At 45.4% G+C, this 20444-nt stretch overlaps 1 protein-coding gene across 2 annotated transcripts in view; it reads left to right on the forward strand.

Moving 5' to 3' along the window:
- The first annotated feature begins 14335 nt into the window (after positions 1 to 14335).
- Positions 14336 to 20444, forward strand: part of LOC132078767 (ubiquinol-cytochrome-c reductase complex assembly factor 1) — a 46911-nt gene continuing 40802 nt past the window's right edge. For both annotated transcript variants that reach the window (XR_009419296.1, XM_059481085.1), the window contains exons 1-3: positions 14336 to 14366; positions 18403 to 18507; positions 19825 to 19929. Coding sequence is in view for 1 of the 2 variants with exons in the window: in XM_059481085.1 (XP_059337068.1) it covers positions 14343 to 14366; positions 18403 to 18507; positions 19825 to 19929 (234 nt within the window). In the remaining variant the exon portion in view is untranslated. The remainder of the gene's footprint in view (positions 14367 to 18402; positions 18508 to 19824; positions 19930 to 20444) is intronic.

Genomic DNA, 20444 nt, shown 5'->3' on the forward strand with positions numbered 1-20444 from the left:
CTGCTCAGTTAACACTGCAGAGCTGGTGACCAGCCTGAGAGTCCCGATTAGGCTGGTCACAGTAGAAAGTTTCTAAAACCTAATAGGTATAAACCTCTCTGAGGTTCTTTCTTGCTGTCCCTGTATCAGTTTTTCAATGCATGAATAAAGCAAAATAAAAGCTAAGGTAAATGGTATTTAAATTGAGTGTGTATCAGCATCTAAATGGAAAAATATGCCATGGTTTTGCAATTATCCCAAAGCAAACAGTATGATCTGAGGAAAAATGAAAAGAAATACTGTCAAACTAAAGTCTTAACAAACACCCTTTTGGTAATCATTCAAAAGCCTACATTCTGCTTGGTAGGAATTATACCTAGAAAGGAAAATAAAAAAAACAAACCATCAGTAGGTCTGTAATGTCCATTTAAACAAATTTGAAGGTACAGACAGTAAAATGCTGGAGTCATTATGGATTATTACTGCTTCAAAAATGGCTTTTGACAAAACAGAAGCAGTTTAAGCCCAAGTTTCTGGATCAGGAGGTAACATGACATTCAGTTTGTTTGGCTCGTCTCTCAAATGTGGTGACATCCAGAAGGGACAGCCCTGGTGCTGCTCAAGTTTGGTTCAGCTCAAAGTGAGGAGTTTATAATCATGGGCATAGGAATAAGGTAGGGTTTTTTTTACTTTCAGGTCTAAATTGGAGCATTCTTGGTTGATACCATTAGCTATAAACCAATATTGTCATGTCCAGAGTGTCCTTTTGCATTTACATTGTGAAATTGGCTGATAAGTCTGGAAATTGCAGTTCTACACTATTTTGTTCTGGAAAGCTCTACTGACTTTGCCCATGGTGTAAATGTGTACTAGCCTAGAGGTGCTTTATTGGTACATTGCTGGAGGCATTGGAATCCCCTGGCACAGACTTCTGTCTTCTCACAAATTGTTGCAAATCTTGTCAAGGCCGTGCCTGGCAGTCTCAGTTCCAGTTACCTGGCATGTGGACAGAAAAAGGCTTTGAAACTTCTCCAGGTACATGAATGGCATGGATGAGCACAAAAGAAAGACCCAGGCAGGATTCATTCAATCTTCATTCCCCTCCAAACCCTGGGGTTTAGGAATAAGGCACACCCTGGAGTTGACACTTGGCACAGAAACTGGAGAGAAACAGGGAACCCGACATTGGCCAAGGAAGTGGTGGAGTCACCCATCCCTGGAAGTTCAGCAAACAAGCAGATGTGACATTTCCTGATGTGCTTCAGTGGAAGTCTTTTCCAACCTGAGTGACTCTGTGATTCTATGACTCCAGGAGTTTGGCACTACTTTCTTCAGCCAGGTCATTATATAATGTGCAAAGATAGACACCCTAAATTATTGTTACGGCTTTCTTCCCATGGGTGAGCTGGTGTAAGCAACTGGATGGCAGAAACCTGAGCTGTAAAGCAATACAGGTTAAAAGTTTAGCTTTCCACCTTTATGATGGCAGGTTTCACTCTCTCACTGAGAATGCCTCATTTGTATTTACTTTTTAGGGTCATTATCTGTCCCACGAGAGTCTTTGTGAAGGTCCAAATTTCAAATAAACAGTACACTATAAGACAGGTATGTGTGGATAATTTTTGTTGTATTTGGCTAAAATATGGGTACTAAGCTCAATAGGTAAACATAAAAGTATGCCATTGAAAACAATGCATTCCCATTAGTGTTTGAATATGTGCCTAAACTCCGTGTACACTTTTACATGGTTATGTCATTTCCTGTGTAAAATGGGCTTGTTTATACAGCAGCCATATGAAAGATGCAGGAACCCGCTATGTGGGCTATTTGAAGCTTTCTTTAAGAAACATAAAAACCCCTTGACCCTTGTATAATAAAAGGTGTTAAAAGATACTGCTTTTATAACATCTTAGCCAAGACTAATAAGAATGTACAAAGCAAACAATATTTTTTTTTACTCCATAGTCCTGGTCAATTGTGTTATTTTATGGATTTACTATTGCTGTTGGGTAGTAAAATGATATTTAAAAATAAAATTGCAGGAGACTTCATTCCTTCTCAACAAATCCAATAAACAATAATCTTAAGATTTTTTGAAAAACAGTAAATACAGAGCAGTAAATGCACTTTGCTGAGTACTCAGAATAGCCCATTTATTCTGTCATTCGGAGTTCACTGGTGTCCCTGTTTGCCTGGTTGTTTTTTTTCAGAACTAGTTTCAACTTTCTGCAGTGATTTGGCCAGCTGAAGTAATGCAAATGGATTCAGTTTCCCCTGATGTCATTTTGAAGGGCACAGCTGTCAAGAAAAAATTACTTAGTCAACAATAACAGTGATTAATTGGCTGACCCTCTGCTAGGGGATAGAAAATGTTCTTTTCACTGTTTTTTTTCTCTTAGAATCTATTTGATATAATATCTTAAGCCATAATTTGCCATCCAGGAATCCAGGCTGAGCAGCCTCTGCCCATCATACTGCCAGAGAAATGTTATTAAACTAATTAAATGGAACTAAAATGAAGGAATTGCTTCTGCACATCCAGTTTCCATCTGCCTGTTTTTACACAATGCCATTGATTGTGGCATAAAGTCAGAAATAAGGCTTTAACTGATAAAACAAGAGACATTTCAGGTTGCTCATGCAAATGCCTTCAAAACATTAATCTTTCTCCAGAAATTTTAGAAGAGAAGCACAACTTGGGTCCTCCCCATGCTGAGAGAAGGGGACGGATAACTTCCCCACAGCTCTCTTTTCTGCAAAGGTGAAACAAGGCTCATAAACTTCAGATGGCAAAGAAGTCATTAACTCTGGGGTTGGTGATCAGGTTACAGGAACCCAGCTAGGGAGGATTTAAGGGCTAAAGGCAGTGAGGGGAGAAGCAGGAGGAGGTGCTCTAAGATTGGAATGTGACTGGGGGAGAGGACCTGAGGACAAGTGGCTCTTGGGGGGACACAGACAGGCAGCCCCCACAGCAGGGGCTGAGTCTGGATGAAAGATGGAATATTAAGGTGGGGCAAACACAGGAGGAACTGCAGAGTGGATGCTCCTCCACGTGTACAGGAGTTGGGTGGGTGGCAGGGCTGCTGGGGGAACTGACACATCCAGGTGACAAACACAGGGACAAGAGGATGCAGACTCAGGGGGGCTCAGGTTGGCCACCAGGAAGAATTTCTTCATAGAAAGAGTTGTCAAGCATTGGCAGGGGCTGCCCAGGGAAGTGGTGGAGTCACCATCCCTGGAGCTGTTGAAGAAACATCTGGAGGTGACACTCAGTGCTATGGTTTAGTTGACAAGGTAGGGATCGGTCGAAAATTGGACTCAATGATCTCAGAGGTCTTTTCCAACCTAAATGATTCTATGATTCTCTCTATGTGCCTACCAGGTAAAAAAACCCCTTATTCTGAGGGCTTGGTGAAAGTAATTCTTAGCACTTTCCTGTCTCCCTGCTAGTGGCTTCCAGGGCTTTCCTGAGAGCTCCAGGCCCGAAGCTGCTGCAGGCTTACAGCAAGAGGGGGCTGGATCATGGAATCACACAATCATTAAGGTTGGGGAAAGACCTCCAAGATCATGGAGTCCAACCCTTAACCCAACATTGCCAGGTTTACCACTAACCCATGTCCCCAGATGCCACATCCACACATTTCTGAGCACCTCCAGGGATGGTGACCCCACCACTGCCATGGGCAGCCTGTTCAATGACTGACCATCCCTTCTATGAAAAATTGACCTCAGGATCCAACCCAAACTTCCCCTGGCATAACTTGAGGATGTTTTCTCTTGTCCTGTCACTTGTTACATGGGTGAAGAGACCAACCCCCACCTGGCTACAACTTCCTTCCCTCCTGAGTCTCCTTTTCTCCAGGCTGAACCCACCCAGCTCTCTCAGCTTCTTGTCATCACCCCTGTGCTCCAGACCCTTCCCCAGCGCCACTGCCCTTCTCTGGACATGCTCCAGTCCCTCAGTGTCTTTTTTGCCATGAGGGATCCAGAACTATTCCCAGGATTTGGGGTGAAGCCTCACCAGTGCCCAGCACTGGAGGATGATCCCTGCCCTGGTCCTGCTGGCTGCACCTTTTCTGGTACAATACTTCAGAAGCTCAGCAGAGGCAAATAACTTCTGACAGTGGCATTGAACAGACAGAACCAGCAGTAACTTTCCCACAACACTGACTGCGGCCATGTGTGCTCTGGTGGGAGTTCAAACTCACAGGGGTTAGAAACCTGAGTCTGGAGAACGCGGGACTTTCATTTATGAGACCTCAGGTAGATCACAGATGTCATAGCTGGGCCCCAGGCACAAGCAGTCTCTCTTCTCCTAGGACTGGGGTTAAAGGTAGCTCTGGACTTTACAAAGTGCTTAATTTGGCATTTTTGTGCTTTTCTCAGCAGCCCTTGGCTCCAGCAGCTGATTCAGAGCACTAAAGTGAGCAGCATTCCCAGCAGCATGAGGGCAGAGCAGGCCCTGGGAGAGCGAGCTGAAGCCTCTGTGCCAGGTAGGAGCTGGTGAGGGACACCAGGCACAGTGTCCCAAATGAGCCTCCTGGCTGGGGACAGGGGCTGGGGTTTGGGTCCCTCTCTCCTGCTAGGATGCAGCTGCAGGCATGACAGGATCACACTGCGCAGGAGAAAAAGGAGTGGAGAGGCTCCTGTTAAACACAAGAGTCCCTGGGTTTGCTGGGAGGTTTTTTACTTGCCAAGGTGATGAGAGCTTGGGCCCAGTTCCTTTTCTCTGCTGCATTTCTGCCTGCCTGGAGGCACCAGGAGGGGGAACTTACTGGGAAAATCACATTCCTGCCTGTGCCCCACAAGCATGAAGCTGGACAGACTGCAGAGCAGGGCTGAGACAGACACCTACCCCTGTACAGCCCTGGGTTTTAGCTGATGTGACCTCAAGAAAGGACTTAAAGTACATGCTTCCACATCTGACTGATTATTTTACTTCCTGTGTTGTTAGTAAACAGCTGGTTCAGCAGCCTGGTGGTTTAGGAGCATTGTGAGAATAGCTGCTGGATTAATCAGAGATGGGCAGCAAACACTGAGCGTGAGGAAGGAGAGAGGAGAGAAAGAAAAGACTTGAGCAACTGGCAGAAGCATAATAATATTTGATCAGTAAGCTCCAGAAAATATAAAATGGAATCTTCCAGTGGCACAGAAACTTTAAACACAAATTGATCCTTTGGAATTCTAGAAAAACAACCTGCTCTTTATCTCAAAACACAGTGGGGATATCTGTCTCTCAAAACATTATATTTTTGGTAAGAGAAAAAGCCATAAGGAATAATTCACTTCTTGCAACAGTAATGAAATATTCCCCATGCCAGTAAGATAAGAAAGTGATGAGGAGCATGTGCTGGCATTGTCAGAGTTTTAAAACATTTCACCTGCACCAGTAAGCCTACTGATTTTTAATAAATCTTGGGATTTTGGGGAAATTCCAGAGGTTTGGGAGTCTCAAGAGAAAAGAAACTTAATTCAGTACTTTAAAGGGTGACTGTTCTGAACTGGCAATCATAATCAAATTATGGGGCTGTTGATACTGACTGAATCTAAAAATGTTGTTGAAGAATAGCAATTTAATTTGCAGGTGATAAGGGAATGAAGAACAATGAGGACCATTTGGCCTGATGAACTCTACCTACTCCAGGTAAAAAAAAAAATATTTCTGAGTCCCTGAAGTGTCAGCTCAGTTTTTACAGCAATCAGGAAAGCAAATACAACTTTAGGAATGACTGAAAAGGAAATAGAGAATAAAGGAGAAGACAATATGCAGGCACTGCACACAACTCTGAAATACTTTGGGATACAAAAGAGTGGGAGAAGAGCAGTAAAAAGGACAGGAAGGATGGAACAGCTTCTGTGAGAGAAATAATGAGACTGGAGCCCTTCAGTGAAAGGTGTCTGGGGCAAGAAGGAAAAGTGGTGAGGACTAAGAATGTGAACTGGGAGCAAGTTTTCTCCCAAACAAGAAAACAAGAACCACAGTACCAAATGACAGTGGCTCAGGACAGGCTTGAAGCAAGCAGAAGGACACTGATTCCCTCAGGGTTGCCCAGCTACAGAAGTCCTGAGCATACTCTTGTTGGGATGCTAAATTTTGTATATGTTTGGAAAAAAAAAAAAAAAGGAAAAAAAATCCATGAAAAGCTGTTGACCATCAGTCCATGGGACTTTCTGAGCCCTTGGCAGCTGGAAGTTCAAAAGCTCTGCCAAGAAAACCTTGCTGCACATTTGTCCTGTCTTTATTTTCTTTGTAGGGATCTGCTGTTCCCTATAGAAGATAAGCTCCATGGATCCATGGTCTAACTCGGCAAAACCATTCCTCCGCGTGAAGCCCAAAACTCGGAATAAACTGGAAAACTGGGACATGGTGGCTCAAACCAGTGGGACTTACAGGGGCTGGCCACTGTCCTTTAGAGGAGCATGGCTGTCTCATTGGTGCTTCTTTTCCCATCTATTTTTTTAAAGACTCTATATTTAGAGTTCCGTGGAATTAAATGACGCTATGTAATAGCTGGGGATTACATATTTGGAAAGAGAGACCCAGGATTGATTTAAAGACCGAAAGTTTTAAAAAGCTCACCACATTCAGCTCTAAGCTAATTCGGGGAATATTAGCACTTCATTTTTTAATAAGCAGCTATTTCTACTTACTGTCCAGTTTCCACTTTGAATTACTGAATTGGCTTCTTTGTCTGCTGTATGAAAAAACTTACTCCCATGGGCATTGTTCTACCTGTGCAGACTGTGATGAATGTTTTTCTCTTATTTTCTGTGGAAGAGGTCGATCGACTTTGCTTTGCTTCTGCTATGCACCTTCATTACCAGATTTTTTCTCTCCTTGGATTTTTTCCTTTAGGCTCTCACTTCTCCAAATATTTTTAATATGTAAACACCAGAACTCATTTAATGTTGCAGTAACAGTCTCATCAACGCCACAGAGGCACTACTAACTTTCTACTTTTACTGGATTTTGACCTTTACAGTCTGGGGATCAGCTTTCCCTCTCAGTTCCAGCATCACGTTAGGAGTTCAGAATCAGCTTTCTATTATGACCAACCCTGCTTTTCCATAATCACTGCTTTCTAATGAAAAGCTTTCCATTTTATAAGTTCTTGCCTCAGAGTTGAAAATCCTTGTTTACAGCTGAGTTAAAAACCAGTTCAGTCCCACTAAAAAGTCTCTGCTTGACATGATTTATGTAATTCCTGTTATTCATTATTAAGTAAAAGTTACTTTGCTTTTTAGGGTGAGGTGTTGGGACGAGTGAAGGTGGGACCTCATGAGCCCTGGCAGTACCAGGCTCCAGAGCAGACCTCAAGGTCCCAGACTGGTGGTTTGCCACCATCCCATGCCTCCTGGAGGAGAAAGCTCCTCAAGAAGTCATAGAAGAAGGATGCAGGCAGCAATCTGTGCTTCTGGAATTGTGGGGTGCTGGGCTCCAAGAGCTGGGGACTGACCAACCCTCTGCTGCTCACACATATTCACTAAAACCCTTTGTCCCAGGACATTCTCCAGACAACCCAAGGATGTGAAAATCAAGATGTGCTCTCTTTGGCATGGATTTGAAGTTGGCTTGAAAGCTGCTCTGGAGCTGCCTGGTTCCTACACATTTTGTTCTGCTGTCAGCCCTGGGAATCACACGGTCTCAGATCACTGGGGGAGGTTTGCACCTCTTGCTGTGAGTCCATAGGGCACCCCTGTAACCTGCTTGTAACCTGCTTGTAACCTGCTTGTAGCCACTTCTCCTGGCAGAGGGCACGTGCCATGCCAGAGTTCTCACAATGCCATGCTCCCCCAGCCCTGTGCCAGCTGTCTTGAGGAGGTTTAAATTCTGGACACTGGGTGGTAGGTTTGTTTTTGTTTTTCCAGTGGTGCCCAGTGCAGCCAGTACAGACACCCCAGAGCAGCATTTGCTCCCCTGGCCCAGGAGGAGCTGTTCAGGCACCCCAAGGGCTCCTGGGCTGCTCTGGCTCACCGGCTCACCAGCCTCCAAGAAGCTGTAGGATTGCACTGCTGGACACAGCCCCTCTAATGAGTCTGGGCCTTTTCCTTGTTTTTCTGGGATACAGGCAGCATGCTGGCACTGCACGAGCCATCCTGTAACTCAGTCCCTCAAGATTCTTTGGAGCAGCAGGAGCCTCTCCCTGCCACTGTGTGCCCTATTCACAGCATGGGTCTCTTGTTGGGAGCCATGTGAAGGGAGGGAAGAAGGAATGACTGCTGGAAGGCGGTGGGGTGAGGGATGGTGGGGACATTTCTCAGTTAGAATTGCTCAGTCTTTGCTAGGAAGGACTGACAGTCTCTGGTAGATTATCCCGGATAGCCAGACCTTGCCCCGTATTATATGGTTTTCATCACAAACATAAAAGTACTTGGTATAAAACAGAAGGTCAGGAAGGTTTAAGACATGGTATATGAGAAAACATTTTCCAGATTTCAGCTTCCTCCAAGGTAATATGCAAGTGTAATTAAAACAGAACCTGGAAATATAGAGTACAGTACCCTATTGAAAGTGTGTTGTATGAGCTGAACTCCCTTCATTGATAGTTTTCCAAAACACACAGCTGCAATAATCTTTATCCAGGAGAAGGGAATAAATTAAGTCTGAACACCTCTGCATATAGTACAGTACAGTGTATAGCCCTGCACCCCATATAACCTCGGAGAGGTAATGGAAAGCCGAAGGAGGCGCAAGTGGAAAACCTGTCTGACCAGCAAACACTTTCTTCTTCTGAAAGCAGACAGATGGGAAGAAAAGCTCATGAAACAGAGGCAGCTTAAGTACTGGGATGCCTCATTTCTGCTCAAGTCGTTGAGGCTCTGCAGTGGCAGGGTGCCAAAGCACACTCCAGATTTGACAGGTGGGGAGGGGAATGTCCTGGGCTTGCCCAGCAAACAGGGACTATTGATGGCTGGCTAACGTGAACAAATAGGAGTTTATCATATTTAACAGTAGCAGCAGCCATTAGGATATAAAAGCCTGGAAAAAGTAACCAGGTCCTATTTCTACTCCTCCTGAACAGTTCAGCCATGGAGTTCAGGTTGTGCTTGCCAGGCTTCACCAAACTCAGCGAGGTGCAGCACTGAGCAGCCTGCTCTGCTTCATGTCTGCTTTTCCTCCTGCAGCACTGGTGCAGAAGAAGGGTAACTCCCTTCTGGAGACCAGAGCAAGGACTGCTGTGCACCTCTAGCCAAGGAATTCCAGATCAGGGAACTGATCTCCATACTTGCCAAACCTTTTAAAGTCCAGAATGAATTGTAAGCATTGTATTTTTATTGAAAAATACATCTTAATTTCTTACTTTTATATAGCATTTTTCCTGAGAAATGGCAATAGAAAAATGTATGCACACTGACACCCCAAATTTAATTTTATGGGGAGAACTAATCACCTTTATGTTGCTAAAATATAATTTTCTCCCATTAAAAGTCCTTTTTCAGCTTGTAACATATTCCTAAGGGTGGACATGGCCTCAAAGTGTTCAGATTTACTCCATATGAAAACGAGAAAAATTTTGCAAGAGCAAAGTATGACAAATTTGTTTATGAACTACCAGTTCAAGCTTAGAAAAGCCCTTTTCCTTCAGCAACAGCCAGAGACAGGAATCCAGTGAATCTGGGTTTCCCCTGCAGTCAGATGGCCCCTCACCACTCCGCTGGAACTCATAGTTCTGCTAAGAGCAGAGCAGGCACATCCAGGAAGGCTCTGGAAGAAGTCAATCCACATTTACCAGTGCTCCAAGGTGTACGTTATCACTGATCTGCACTTCCAGTCCTGAAGCAGTGCATGAGACAGGAGGCAGTGCCAGGTGGGACGTACAGAACAACCCCTTCAGAACCTGGAGCACCAGAAACGCCGCTCACGTAGCTGTGGGGCCAGCTGGCACTCCTGCACTATTGGCACAGAACCAGAATTAATAAGATCTGCTGGACTTGAACAGAATGTTTTCTATTGGGTTTCTCTTTATCATGATCTCCAGAGTGTCCTGGAATACCCATATGGATTATTTTCTTTCTTGTTAGCAAGAATGTCCCAGCCCTGCTTGACCCAGGCAACATGGACAGTTCCTCTTTCCTCACATGACCATGAGAGTCCTTTGACTTTACTTCTGCAGAAGAAGGAGCAGGTGGTAAAGAAGGAAAATTAATACAATTTAAAATCTTTACTTAGACAGGAATTTCAGAATGAGCTGAGGAAAGACTGAAGTTGAAAGATTTGTACTTCTGCCCTGATCTAAAGCTCTGTTTGTTTTTCAGAAGGAGGGAGCTCCCCACAGCAAATGTTGGGCTAACAATTACCTTATCCACTTGACTTTTATTCTTCATGTGTCCAAGAAGAGAAAAATACAAGATGCTGTTACAGGACTTTATTTCAAGATGGTCAATTAACCTGTATATTTAACATTTTAAAATATAAAAGCACAGGCCTGCATAAAAATGATCAGCCTGCTTTTCTGTGTGAAAACAGGAAGAGCATGTGCTATGTTAACATTCAAAAGAAAATTATGTGCTGAGGGGGAATGAGGAGGACAGGAAGATCAAATATTTAAATATCTTTGTTTAAAAGTTATTTATCATTCCTAGCTAATTTGGACAAAAAGGAAAGAGAGTTGTAGTAATGACCACTGAACCAGCATAGGAGAGGTTAAAGGGAAGACAAGGTTGAGACCAAATCAGGAGGCCTACTAAATATAATGTATTAATAAATGAATTATTATTATAAATAATAAGAAAATTCTTTTATAATTAATTATATACATTAAACATCATGATATCCTTTCTGATCCTTCTTTCCTCTTCAGCCACATGAGCACCTGAGGCAATTGTTGATGTTCTCCAACATCTTGCAGAAAACACATAACCACAATTTTCTCAGTCTCTTCAGTAGCTTCAGGTGACAATTTCCCAGGAGGAGGGAATGTTCCACATGGAAGATTCATTATCTCAGATGTAAGACCCACACAGCTGTGGAGCTGCCCACTGAGCAGAGCTGAGTGGAGGAGCTTGAGAGGACAGCAAAAATGTGTGCAAAGGAGAATAAATTGCCAGTGCTCTGACTGAGGGAATACCTTCAGAACTGAAACTAAAATTGAAACCAGGTCCACAAAAAGTCTTCTGGATTCATGTTCCATCAGAGGTTGTTCTGTTCCCTCAGGGAGCTGTGTTCAGACAGACTGACAGGGAAAGGGCTTGGTGCTACATGGAGCAGTGACAGGCAGAGGAATCTTAGGTGGGACAGTAACTTTCTCCAACTGAAGTGTGTCAGAATCTTTCTGTGCATCATTAGGTAGGACTAACACAAACCCAGGTAAGCGTCAATTTTTTTCAGACATAGCTCTGAGTTGGAAAGTGTCCACTGTAGTGGACAGACCATGTCACATCACTGAGAGACACTGCTGGAGGCAAGAAACTTTTCTCTGCATGACTACACATTTTAGGGCCTCTTGAGCATTGTCATTTTTAATGGCTGTAACTCATTAATGGCAAAGAGGGTTCAGAAAAGTGTAATCACTCCTCTCCATCACCTTCCCACAAAAAATTTGCTGTTAACAATGGTATTTAATATTGGTTTGAGTGTAATGCATGAAGGCCAGCTAAGCAAACATGAAACAACAAAACCAGCTTTAACCTTCCTACCTGGAATTCACTGCAGGGACAAGAACAAAATGAAATGTAGCATTTCGCCAACAGAGATCCCAAAGTCCCCTGCATTGTTCAACATCCTGCCTCGTGTCAGAACAACTTGTTCACTAAACAGCTCGTCAGACACAGTTAAACCCCTTTCAGCAGATAGCTGTGGGGAGGCAGAACATCTCGGGAAAGACCAGCTGCAAGCACAGGGACCTGGGATGCCTTGGATAAGAACTCCAGACAGGTGATTCCATTGGCCCCCTGAGGCCTGATATTTAAGAACATATGAAAGATTTCTAAGGACTACTGTGAAGTTTCAGGGCCATTTAAAGCAGCTGCTACTGCCCTCCTGAGAAGCTGACATCCCAGTTAACGTGCTGGGAAAGAGAGGAGGAGAATGTTATAGTTCCCTAAGCCCTCTGAGCCAGCGCTGCCGCCGGCCGCACAGCCTCGCTGCCTGCCCCAGCTGCTGCGGCTGCTGCTCACATCTGCACCAGCACTGGCGTTTGTGAGGTGATGTGGATGTGATCCAGATTCAGCCTAACCTGGCAAAACAAGCCAGCTCACCTCAGCCCGTTGGGTCACTGCTCAGGCTCACTCTGTGGCCTCGTGAAAGCAGCAGCCAGGAGCAGGGAACATGGGACAGGGACAGGAGGGATGGCTCCTGGCAGGGAACACGGGACAGGGACAGGAGGGATGGCTCCTGTTTGCTCTGGGGGACTCTGGTGACGGACTCCGCTATGTTTTCCTGGTGACACGAGTGCAGGCTCACACTAATTCTTGGGGCTCACCAACTTGGCCAGCATGGCCTCACCAACTTCAGCCACGGGAGCTACTGCTGCTTCCATGCTGCTGTCCCTGCCACCCCGGGGCAAAGCCACTGTCTCCCAGGACATGCTGACAGCAGTGGGCAGGCACAGATCTGCCACCTCTGCCCCTTCCAAACCAAACGCCAGCACAGACCTGGAGCCTCCCATGCTGTTGCAAAAATGTGGAATATGTCAAGATTGTCTTAAGTCAGGGTGTTCTTTGGTGTAAGGTCTTTGTATACTTTCAAGCCTAATGATCAAGAAAGGAGACCCCATCAGTGGAACAGGGAGCAGGAGCATCTCCTACCCATGGACATCCTGTAACTAACAAGCTTTAAGGACACAGTAAATCAAGATGTTGATGTATGTCTATGTCTACATTGCTAACCTGGCAAAATACTCAAGGTCCATGTATCCCATAGATGAATTATGTTCATTGTAATACCTACATCATGCCTATGGGTCAAAAAGGCTCCTGGGTTATATAACTGTATGGAAACTATGAACTGATCCTAACGGGAAGTTCCTAATTCTGAATTTCCGTGTCTAAAAAATGTGGTGCAAATTCTGCTAGGGCATGCTGGATTTGTTGAATATCACCAAGCTCCCAGGCTTGCACAACTCTGAAATAAATAATCTTGCTGACCTTCCTTTCCATTGGGCAGATGATCATATGCAGCACCAAGAACAGGACTAGGTGCTCCCTTGCTCAAGGAAAGGTGGCGTCATTTAGATGCAGATCCCAGTTTGGCATCAGGAACTCAGCTCCAAGGCTGAACATGCACAGGGATTGCTACAACACAACAGGCTCCAAGAAAGAAAGGCCTTGCTGGCTTCTCCTCCTGTTGGGCAGCCCATCGTATGCACCTGGAACCCTGGGGCTACTGGCTCTCATTCCCATGGAAAAGCACAGTCATTTCCATTCAGGGGTCCATCCTCAAAATTTATGATACCACCTCCAGTACTGAATACATCCAAAGATTGCTCACACACAAAAGGTGTCAAGGCAGAAAAGTCTTGCTAGCCTTTACTGGCACTAGGCAGATGATCACCTGCAGCACCAACAGGATGAACAGGTATTGATTGCCCTTCTCCAGGAAAGGTGCTTTGATTCACTTTCTGGACCGGATCTCTGCAATTTGGTTGCAAAATTTGCTCCAAAACTGAACAGATCCAGGGATTGCTCCTGCACAAGATGCGAGAGGTCAGAAAGCTTTTGCTAGGCTTTACTGTTGAGAAATAAATCTGGTCCAGGTAACTCTGCAGATTGAAATGTGGATTGAGCTCTGGGTGGGAGCCATGAGCTGCCAGCCTGTGGTTAACAAAGGACACAGAGACAGGTACCAGGGACGTGGATGGGCAGGGGGACAGGAGCCAGAGAGCCACGAGGAAGAGCTGAGACTTTGCTGGGCTCAGACTGTTAAGGTGTAAGTCATGGGTTTCAAGGTCCCTCCGTGGAGGCACCGGCTCGAGCTGTTTCTGTGCCCCTACGCCACAAATGAATTGTTTTGTGGAATAAGACACGTGAGACTCTGCTGTGGAAAACCTGGGCTGACTGTGTGAGAGTGGGGCATGCAGGGACACCCTTCGGCTCATTTGAGCCTCCTATTGTGGAGGGGCTTCGGTTATAGCAGGGAATGTGTCTGACCTTTGACAGTGGGACTGCCAGGGCGTTTCAGAATGGGAAGCTTCCTTAACCTTTACCTCCCGTAGGTAGTTTATAACCTGCGCTTTCTACAGGGAAAGGTACTCTCCTTCCCATGGAAACACAACTACATAATCACTCTCTCGAGCGTGCCATTATCGATTTGTTTCACGCCGGGGAAGGCTGCCGATGGCCGCCCTCCCGGCTCACGCCGCCGCCCGCCGGCGCTTCCCGCGGAAGGGGCCGGGCCGCGCCGGCGGAAGCGGCGCCGGGGACTCATGGCGGCGCTGGCGCGGGCCCTGGTGAGCGAAGGGAGGAGGGAGGGGAGGAAGGAGGGGACAGAGCTGTGGTGCTGAGGGGGCGAGCGGCGTGTGGAGCCGGGGTTGTGCCTGTGCCGCCCCTGTGGCGGCCTCCCCCTGCAGCCCGAGGGGTGTCAGCGGGGGCTGCTCCTGCTTCCCGCCCTATGGCCTCGCGCCCGATGTCTGGTGAAGCAGCCGGGCGAGCTTTTCCTATGGAGTTTGTGTTTGCTGAAGGGTTAGTGAGGGGCTGGAGCATGTTTAGGGAAGGGAACGGAGCTGGGGAAGGGGCTGGAGCACCAGGAGTGGCTGAGGGAGCTGGGCGGGCTCTGCCTGCAGAAAAGGAGGCTCAGGGGGCACCTGAGCCTGAGTTTGGGCACCTGCACAAACTCCCTGACAGGAGGGAATAGACAGGAGGAGTTCGGGAACAAGGATGAGAGGAAACAGCTTCAAGTTGTGCCAGAGGAGGTTCAGCTGGGACGTCAGGAGGAATTTCTTCACTGAAAGGGTGATCAGGCATTGGAAGGGGCGGTCCAGGCAGGTGGTGGAGTCACCATCCCTGGTGGTGTTTAAGGGACTCTGTGCCATGGTCTAGTTGACATGATGGTGTTGCAGTCATAGGTTGAACTCGGTGATCTTAGAGGTCTTTTCCAAGTTAATTGATCCTGTGTTTCTGTTGTGTAAGGATTTGGGCTCCTGGTGGGAACTGGAGACACGTGCCTGCCAGTGGGCTCAGTGTGTGCCCTGAGGGGTGGGCATTGCCCTTATGGGGCCTTCCCTTCTCACTCTGGAGCTGTTTGATAGCAAGGGTAGTGTAAAGATTCCAATTCTTGTGTACTGCTCAGGCACTGGCACCATCACTGGGCAGTGGTGGAGATACCATCCCTGGAAATATTCAGACACCATGTGGATATAGCACTTGGTGACATGGTTTAGTAAGGGTTGGACTTGATCTCCTTAGAGGGCTTTTCCAGCCCTAGTGGTTATGTGATTCAGATTGGAAGTGTTTGGGTTCCTGTGAAAGTGTGGGTTTCCGATGCCTCCACTCCTTGTTTTCCCATTTGTGTGTATTTTTTCTTTCTATTAGCCTTTGAAGCATCTGTGGCAGAGTTCCTCTCTTTAGCATATTGTCTAGAACACGGAATTTTGTACCTGGATATGATCTCACATCACCACACAGCTTGGCCAGCACTGCTAGGTGGGGACAGATGTGCCAGGAACGGGAAAGGCCTTTAGTATAGGGGCAATATCCACGCATGCAGTCAGTCCCCCAGGTTCTCTGAGCCGATGGCTCAGGGTGTGGTTTCCCCAGTCATGCTGAGCCCTGTCCTTTCCAAACTCGGGGTGAGAGCAGCCACGCACAAACCTGCTCAAGAGCAGTTCAAATGCAGCGACCTTGAGTTCCTGCTTTCTCCTCCCACCCCTGCCCTTTCTCTGTGCTTTCTCCTTGCTCTGTTGCCTGCCTTTTTCTTGGCCCCATGATCCAAGTACTGGAGCAGCAGAACAGTGACAACAGGTTGTGCAGTTTGAAAGCATTAAAGAAGCAATGGTCAGCCAGGGGGGAGCCAGGCAGGAAGGGAGCAGGGAGGGCACTAGGGGAGCAGTGAGGCACCAGGAGGGCTCAGCTGTCTGTGGAGCCTCACCCCCAGGGCAGGGATTGCAATGGAAGCTGCTTCTGAAGGGGAAGAATTTGCCTCCGGGGCTTACCTGTCCCTGGGCAGCTCCTCAGCCAGCTGCTGCTGGCATTCATGTGGCAAAGCAAGCTGATTTTATTTTTCAGTCAGACCAGAAAGGTTTCTCTTTGGAGAGGAGATGATGTAGTTATCTGCCATTTTTGTGAGCTGAAGTATGCTCAGCTTCAGCTCAAGAACTGCTCATCCCTGGCATTTCTCAGCACATGTTTCTGCATTAGAATTCAGTCGTTTCCTAATTGTATGAAAACGACTCTTAAAACTTTCTGTCTTCCTTTTACTGGAAATAAGGAAAATTCGGTTTTTGTCTGACTTTGAGTTTCTGCAGTATGATACAGCCCTGACATTTCAGCTCTGCTCCTTAATACTGGCATTATGATAAATCTGGCTTTTGCCCAAGATACCTTGATAAATAGCTTGCCTGCTACCTAAGTATTTCCAAAAGTTTGCCAAGAGGATTTAAAAGACTAGTGATATTCTTTCATCTCTGTCTTGACAAGGCAGCTGTCTGCAGACCATTCCTGAGTAATCCTGTTCAGTTTAGGCTTGGTACATTTTCTTTCAGCCCAGGGGGGAAGCAAAAGAAGCACTTGCAGTTTGAAAGGAAGGCTGTGTTCTGCAGAGTGATGCTGGCTTAGAGAAAATTCCTTAGCTCCTCATATTCCCTGCTATCTCCTGGTGTCTGTTTTCTTTATTACTGGATTGTTTATCACATCTCAACTTTTAAGTGTGCTTATGCTTTTTTTTTTTTTTTTTTTGTTTTCATATGTCTCTGTCCAGTTTTGTTGCATTTGTGCTTTTCAGCAGTTCCAAACCTCAGTATGTTCAAGCTCTAAGCCATAACCTGGGCATTTAGTGAGAAAAAGCCTCAAAAAAACTGTGTCAGATCCTTGGATCTTGTAGTAATTGTTCGCAAAAAAAAAAAAAACAACAAACTTCTTTTTCAATTAAGTGTTTATTAAACTGTTTGGGTCAGAACACTAGGTTGTCTCAAGAAGTATTTTGTGGGACTCAGCTGAAATGTTTTTTTGGAGAGAAATGTGTCATTTTCATAACTTCACTTGCTGATGGTGATGTTAGGTGCAAAGATCAGAAGCCTGAGTAGATCAGAAGGTGTAGTAGCAGTGAACGCTCACCATGTTTGGCATGGGACAGCATCTCTCTCTGGGCAGTGTTTAAAACCCCAGATCAGTTCCCTTGATGGATTCAAGGTGCAGCTCTGCAGTTGAGGGACAGTGGTGACAGGTCACAGGAGGGGGACAGGAACTCGGGGTGCTTTGTGTTGGCTCCTCTGGTCTCTGGGCAGATCTGCTGCTCTTCTGGCTGTCCTTTCACTGAGCACCCCCAGGGACAGTCTGACTGCCCACCCCACCAGATGTTAATACAGATTGATAAGATTTCCCTGAAGTCTTCTCTGCTCATACATTGCATGCTTCAGTCTCTTAATCATCTTTGTGACCAACCAAAGATGAAGCTATTTTTATTAGAAAATGGCATCTCCATACATTATTTCCAGTGTTGATGTAGTGTATGTATGAAGGAGGCAAATATTGTACTAACTTAAATGTTGCAGAAGGTGAAAGGTGCAAAGAAGGTGCAGGCAAAAGAAGCTCCACCTCTTCTTTGTATTGCTGACATTTTCAGGACAGAAAATAATGATCTTCTCTAAAATTTATGGGGACAATATACTTTTGGAATACGAAAATTCTTAGCTGTGCCTGAGTAAAGTAAGAGAAAGATGCATAAAAGCTCAGTTGGATGAGGGCTTTTTAGAGCTTACTCAGTCAATTGAAGAATGCTTCTTAAGCATTTGAATTTATTGTATAGACAGAGTAGTTGTGGTGTGGTTTTATGATGTAGACAGCCCACCATTTCCTTCCATTCATCTGTTTCTGCCATCAGACTTGGGTTGGATACTTGTACTGGAAGGCAAAATATTTTCATAATCAAAATTTATACTCTTGTCAAGCACAAGTTGGGAGTTGAATCTGAGGATTGTTAGAATCATGGAATATCCTGAGCTGGAAGGGACCCACAAGGATCATTGAGTCCCATGCCCAGCCCTGCACAGACACCCCAACAATCCCCCCTGTGCCTGGCAGAGCTGTCCCAACACTCCTGGAGCTCTGGCAGCCTCGGGGCCGTGCCCATTCCCTGGGGAGCCTGGGCAGTGCCAGCACCCTCTGGGGAAGAGCCTTTCCCTGATACCCAACCTAAACCCTGCCCTCCTTACACAGCTCCATGTTGTTTTTGTCATATGAATTAATAAAACCTGTGAGAGCAGAGGGGCAGTTACACTATTTGTGCACATCTGTGTCCTTTTCTTTCCCTCATTGCTCTCCTTGTTGCAGAGCTGCCAGGCTGGAGTGACCCAGTGGACAGCAGGGTGCTGTGGGTTGCTGCAGAGCCCTGCAGTCCCAGGCCCCTGGAGGTGGGTGCTCTGCAGTGCTTTCCAGGTAAGACATCACTGCATGTTAAAGTGTCTGAAAAATTGAATGATCTGAAATTACCAAGAAAAAGTAAGAGTTTTTCAATAAAGACGCTTCCAAAAGTGATGTCTTCACTGTGTATTGTGGAAATTCCAAGGCAACTCTAGAGCTCTCTACTGCTGCAGGAGTGAGCTCCCACTCTTGTTACATGTCCAGGTGTGTCTTTTAATAGATCCAAATGATCTGTCATGAGAAGATTAAATGCAGAAGTCCAAATGGAGGTGTTACTTTTCCAAACAAGCTATTACAAGCCAGTCATGTTTGCATGCTGCTTCCAGCATTTTATTTTAGGGAACACTTTATAGGGCATCTCCACTGTACAGTGACCTTGGACTTCCCAGTATGATGGATGTTTACCTTGCACAGCACATTTAGTGTTGTTGCAGTGGAAGCTTTGCAGTTTGGCTCACTGTTGTGGGACACCAGCATAGTGCCAGAGTGTGTCTTTCCTGAGTAAATCAACTAGAGCATCAAGTAATAGCAGCTTATGATAAAGGAGTGAAAAATATGTAGAAAATGGGAATAGACATAGAATGCTAACCCTATTATTAAAGCACCAGTTTGCACCAATAGCACGTGATGTTGGGACTAGAGGTGGAAATGAGCAGTTGTGAAATTATTAATGAAGTTGGGCTTACTCTACATTGAGTACACATCTGGGGATAACTGCTCTGAACAGCATATTTACTCTGTCTGAATTAATTGATAAATAAGGTGCTGCTAAGCTGGGTGTGCTGGGAGACTGAGAATATTCTGTTCAGTGTGCAGCTTCTTTCCTGGGGAGCTCACTTGCTCCTGCTTGAGAATTTTCTTTGTTGTGCACTAGATCTGGGATTGAAGTCATAGGGGCTGTAGTGGTAGCATTTACCCTGCAATTTTCTCAAGTCTTGGCCACAAAAACAATTGAACAGGCTATAAAGTTGTAGATAAAAATAGCTATTTGTCTGCTAAGTCAGAAAAAACAATTATTCTTTATTAAGAGACAAACCCCATAATTAGAAGTAGTGTGAGAGCCAAAGCAGAGAGGCTGTGGCTTTTGAGTGCAGTGTTCTACCAGTCCATTCCATCAGTACATTTATGGAACACTGGAAAATGTGGTCTGGAGCATTAAGGATGGACAGCCATTTTATTTGTAACAGTTGCTGTAATAAATTTGTGCTATTTGTGATGCAGAGTTTTTCAGGATTAGCCAGAATTAATTGACTTGGAAGAAAACTACAGGTGGTTGATGCAAAATCAGTGGTCTCTTAATTTTTTTTTTTTTTCTTTTATCATTTCTACTAGAGACACAAGGCTGGCACCTTCCAACTCTCTAAATTCTGTGGTGGATTGATTCAAGCCAATGGAGCCATCACACAGCAAAACAGATCCTTTTACAATACGAGTAAGGTGAGAAGAGTTGGGAAGTTTTATTGTTGGAGGACACATGGGCTGGGGATTCTACAGAGACAGGAGGCAAAACACTTCTAAGAACACATAGGAGAGGATTCAGCCTTTCTCTAAGATGTTTTAGTGTAATATGAACAGTGGGTCTGGTGATTAGAGAAGGAATTCTGTTCCTTTCCAGCAAAGGAGGGGCTGACATAGGAAGGTGCAGTTACAGTTGGGTGATCAGGGTGAAGGTTCATTGACAAGGCTGAGGGCTTCCTTCCAGTCAGGGAAGAAATTAAGTCAAGATATTGGGGGCAGATGTTCCTTCTACACATACCTGAAGTGACAAAATGTTTCCTTATTCTTTGGTTTGGGAATAATGTGTGGTGAGAGTTTTTCTATCTTCTAAACACTGAAAATTGTCATGCAGTTTATTAGTAACAGCTAATTATTGTGTAACAATTTATTTGTAGTATTTTGTTCATTTGTAGTATTTTGTTAATCTGTGGTCTGTGTGTCTTGTACATGCATCG

The sequence above is a fragment of the Ammospiza nelsoni genome, chromosome 12 (assembly GCF_027579445.1).
Source record: "Ammospiza nelsoni isolate bAmmNel1 chromosome 12, bAmmNel1.pri, whole genome shotgun sequence".
Classification (NCBI taxonomy): Eukaryota; Metazoa; Chordata; class Aves; order Passeriformes; family Passerellidae; genus Ammospiza; species Ammospiza nelsoni.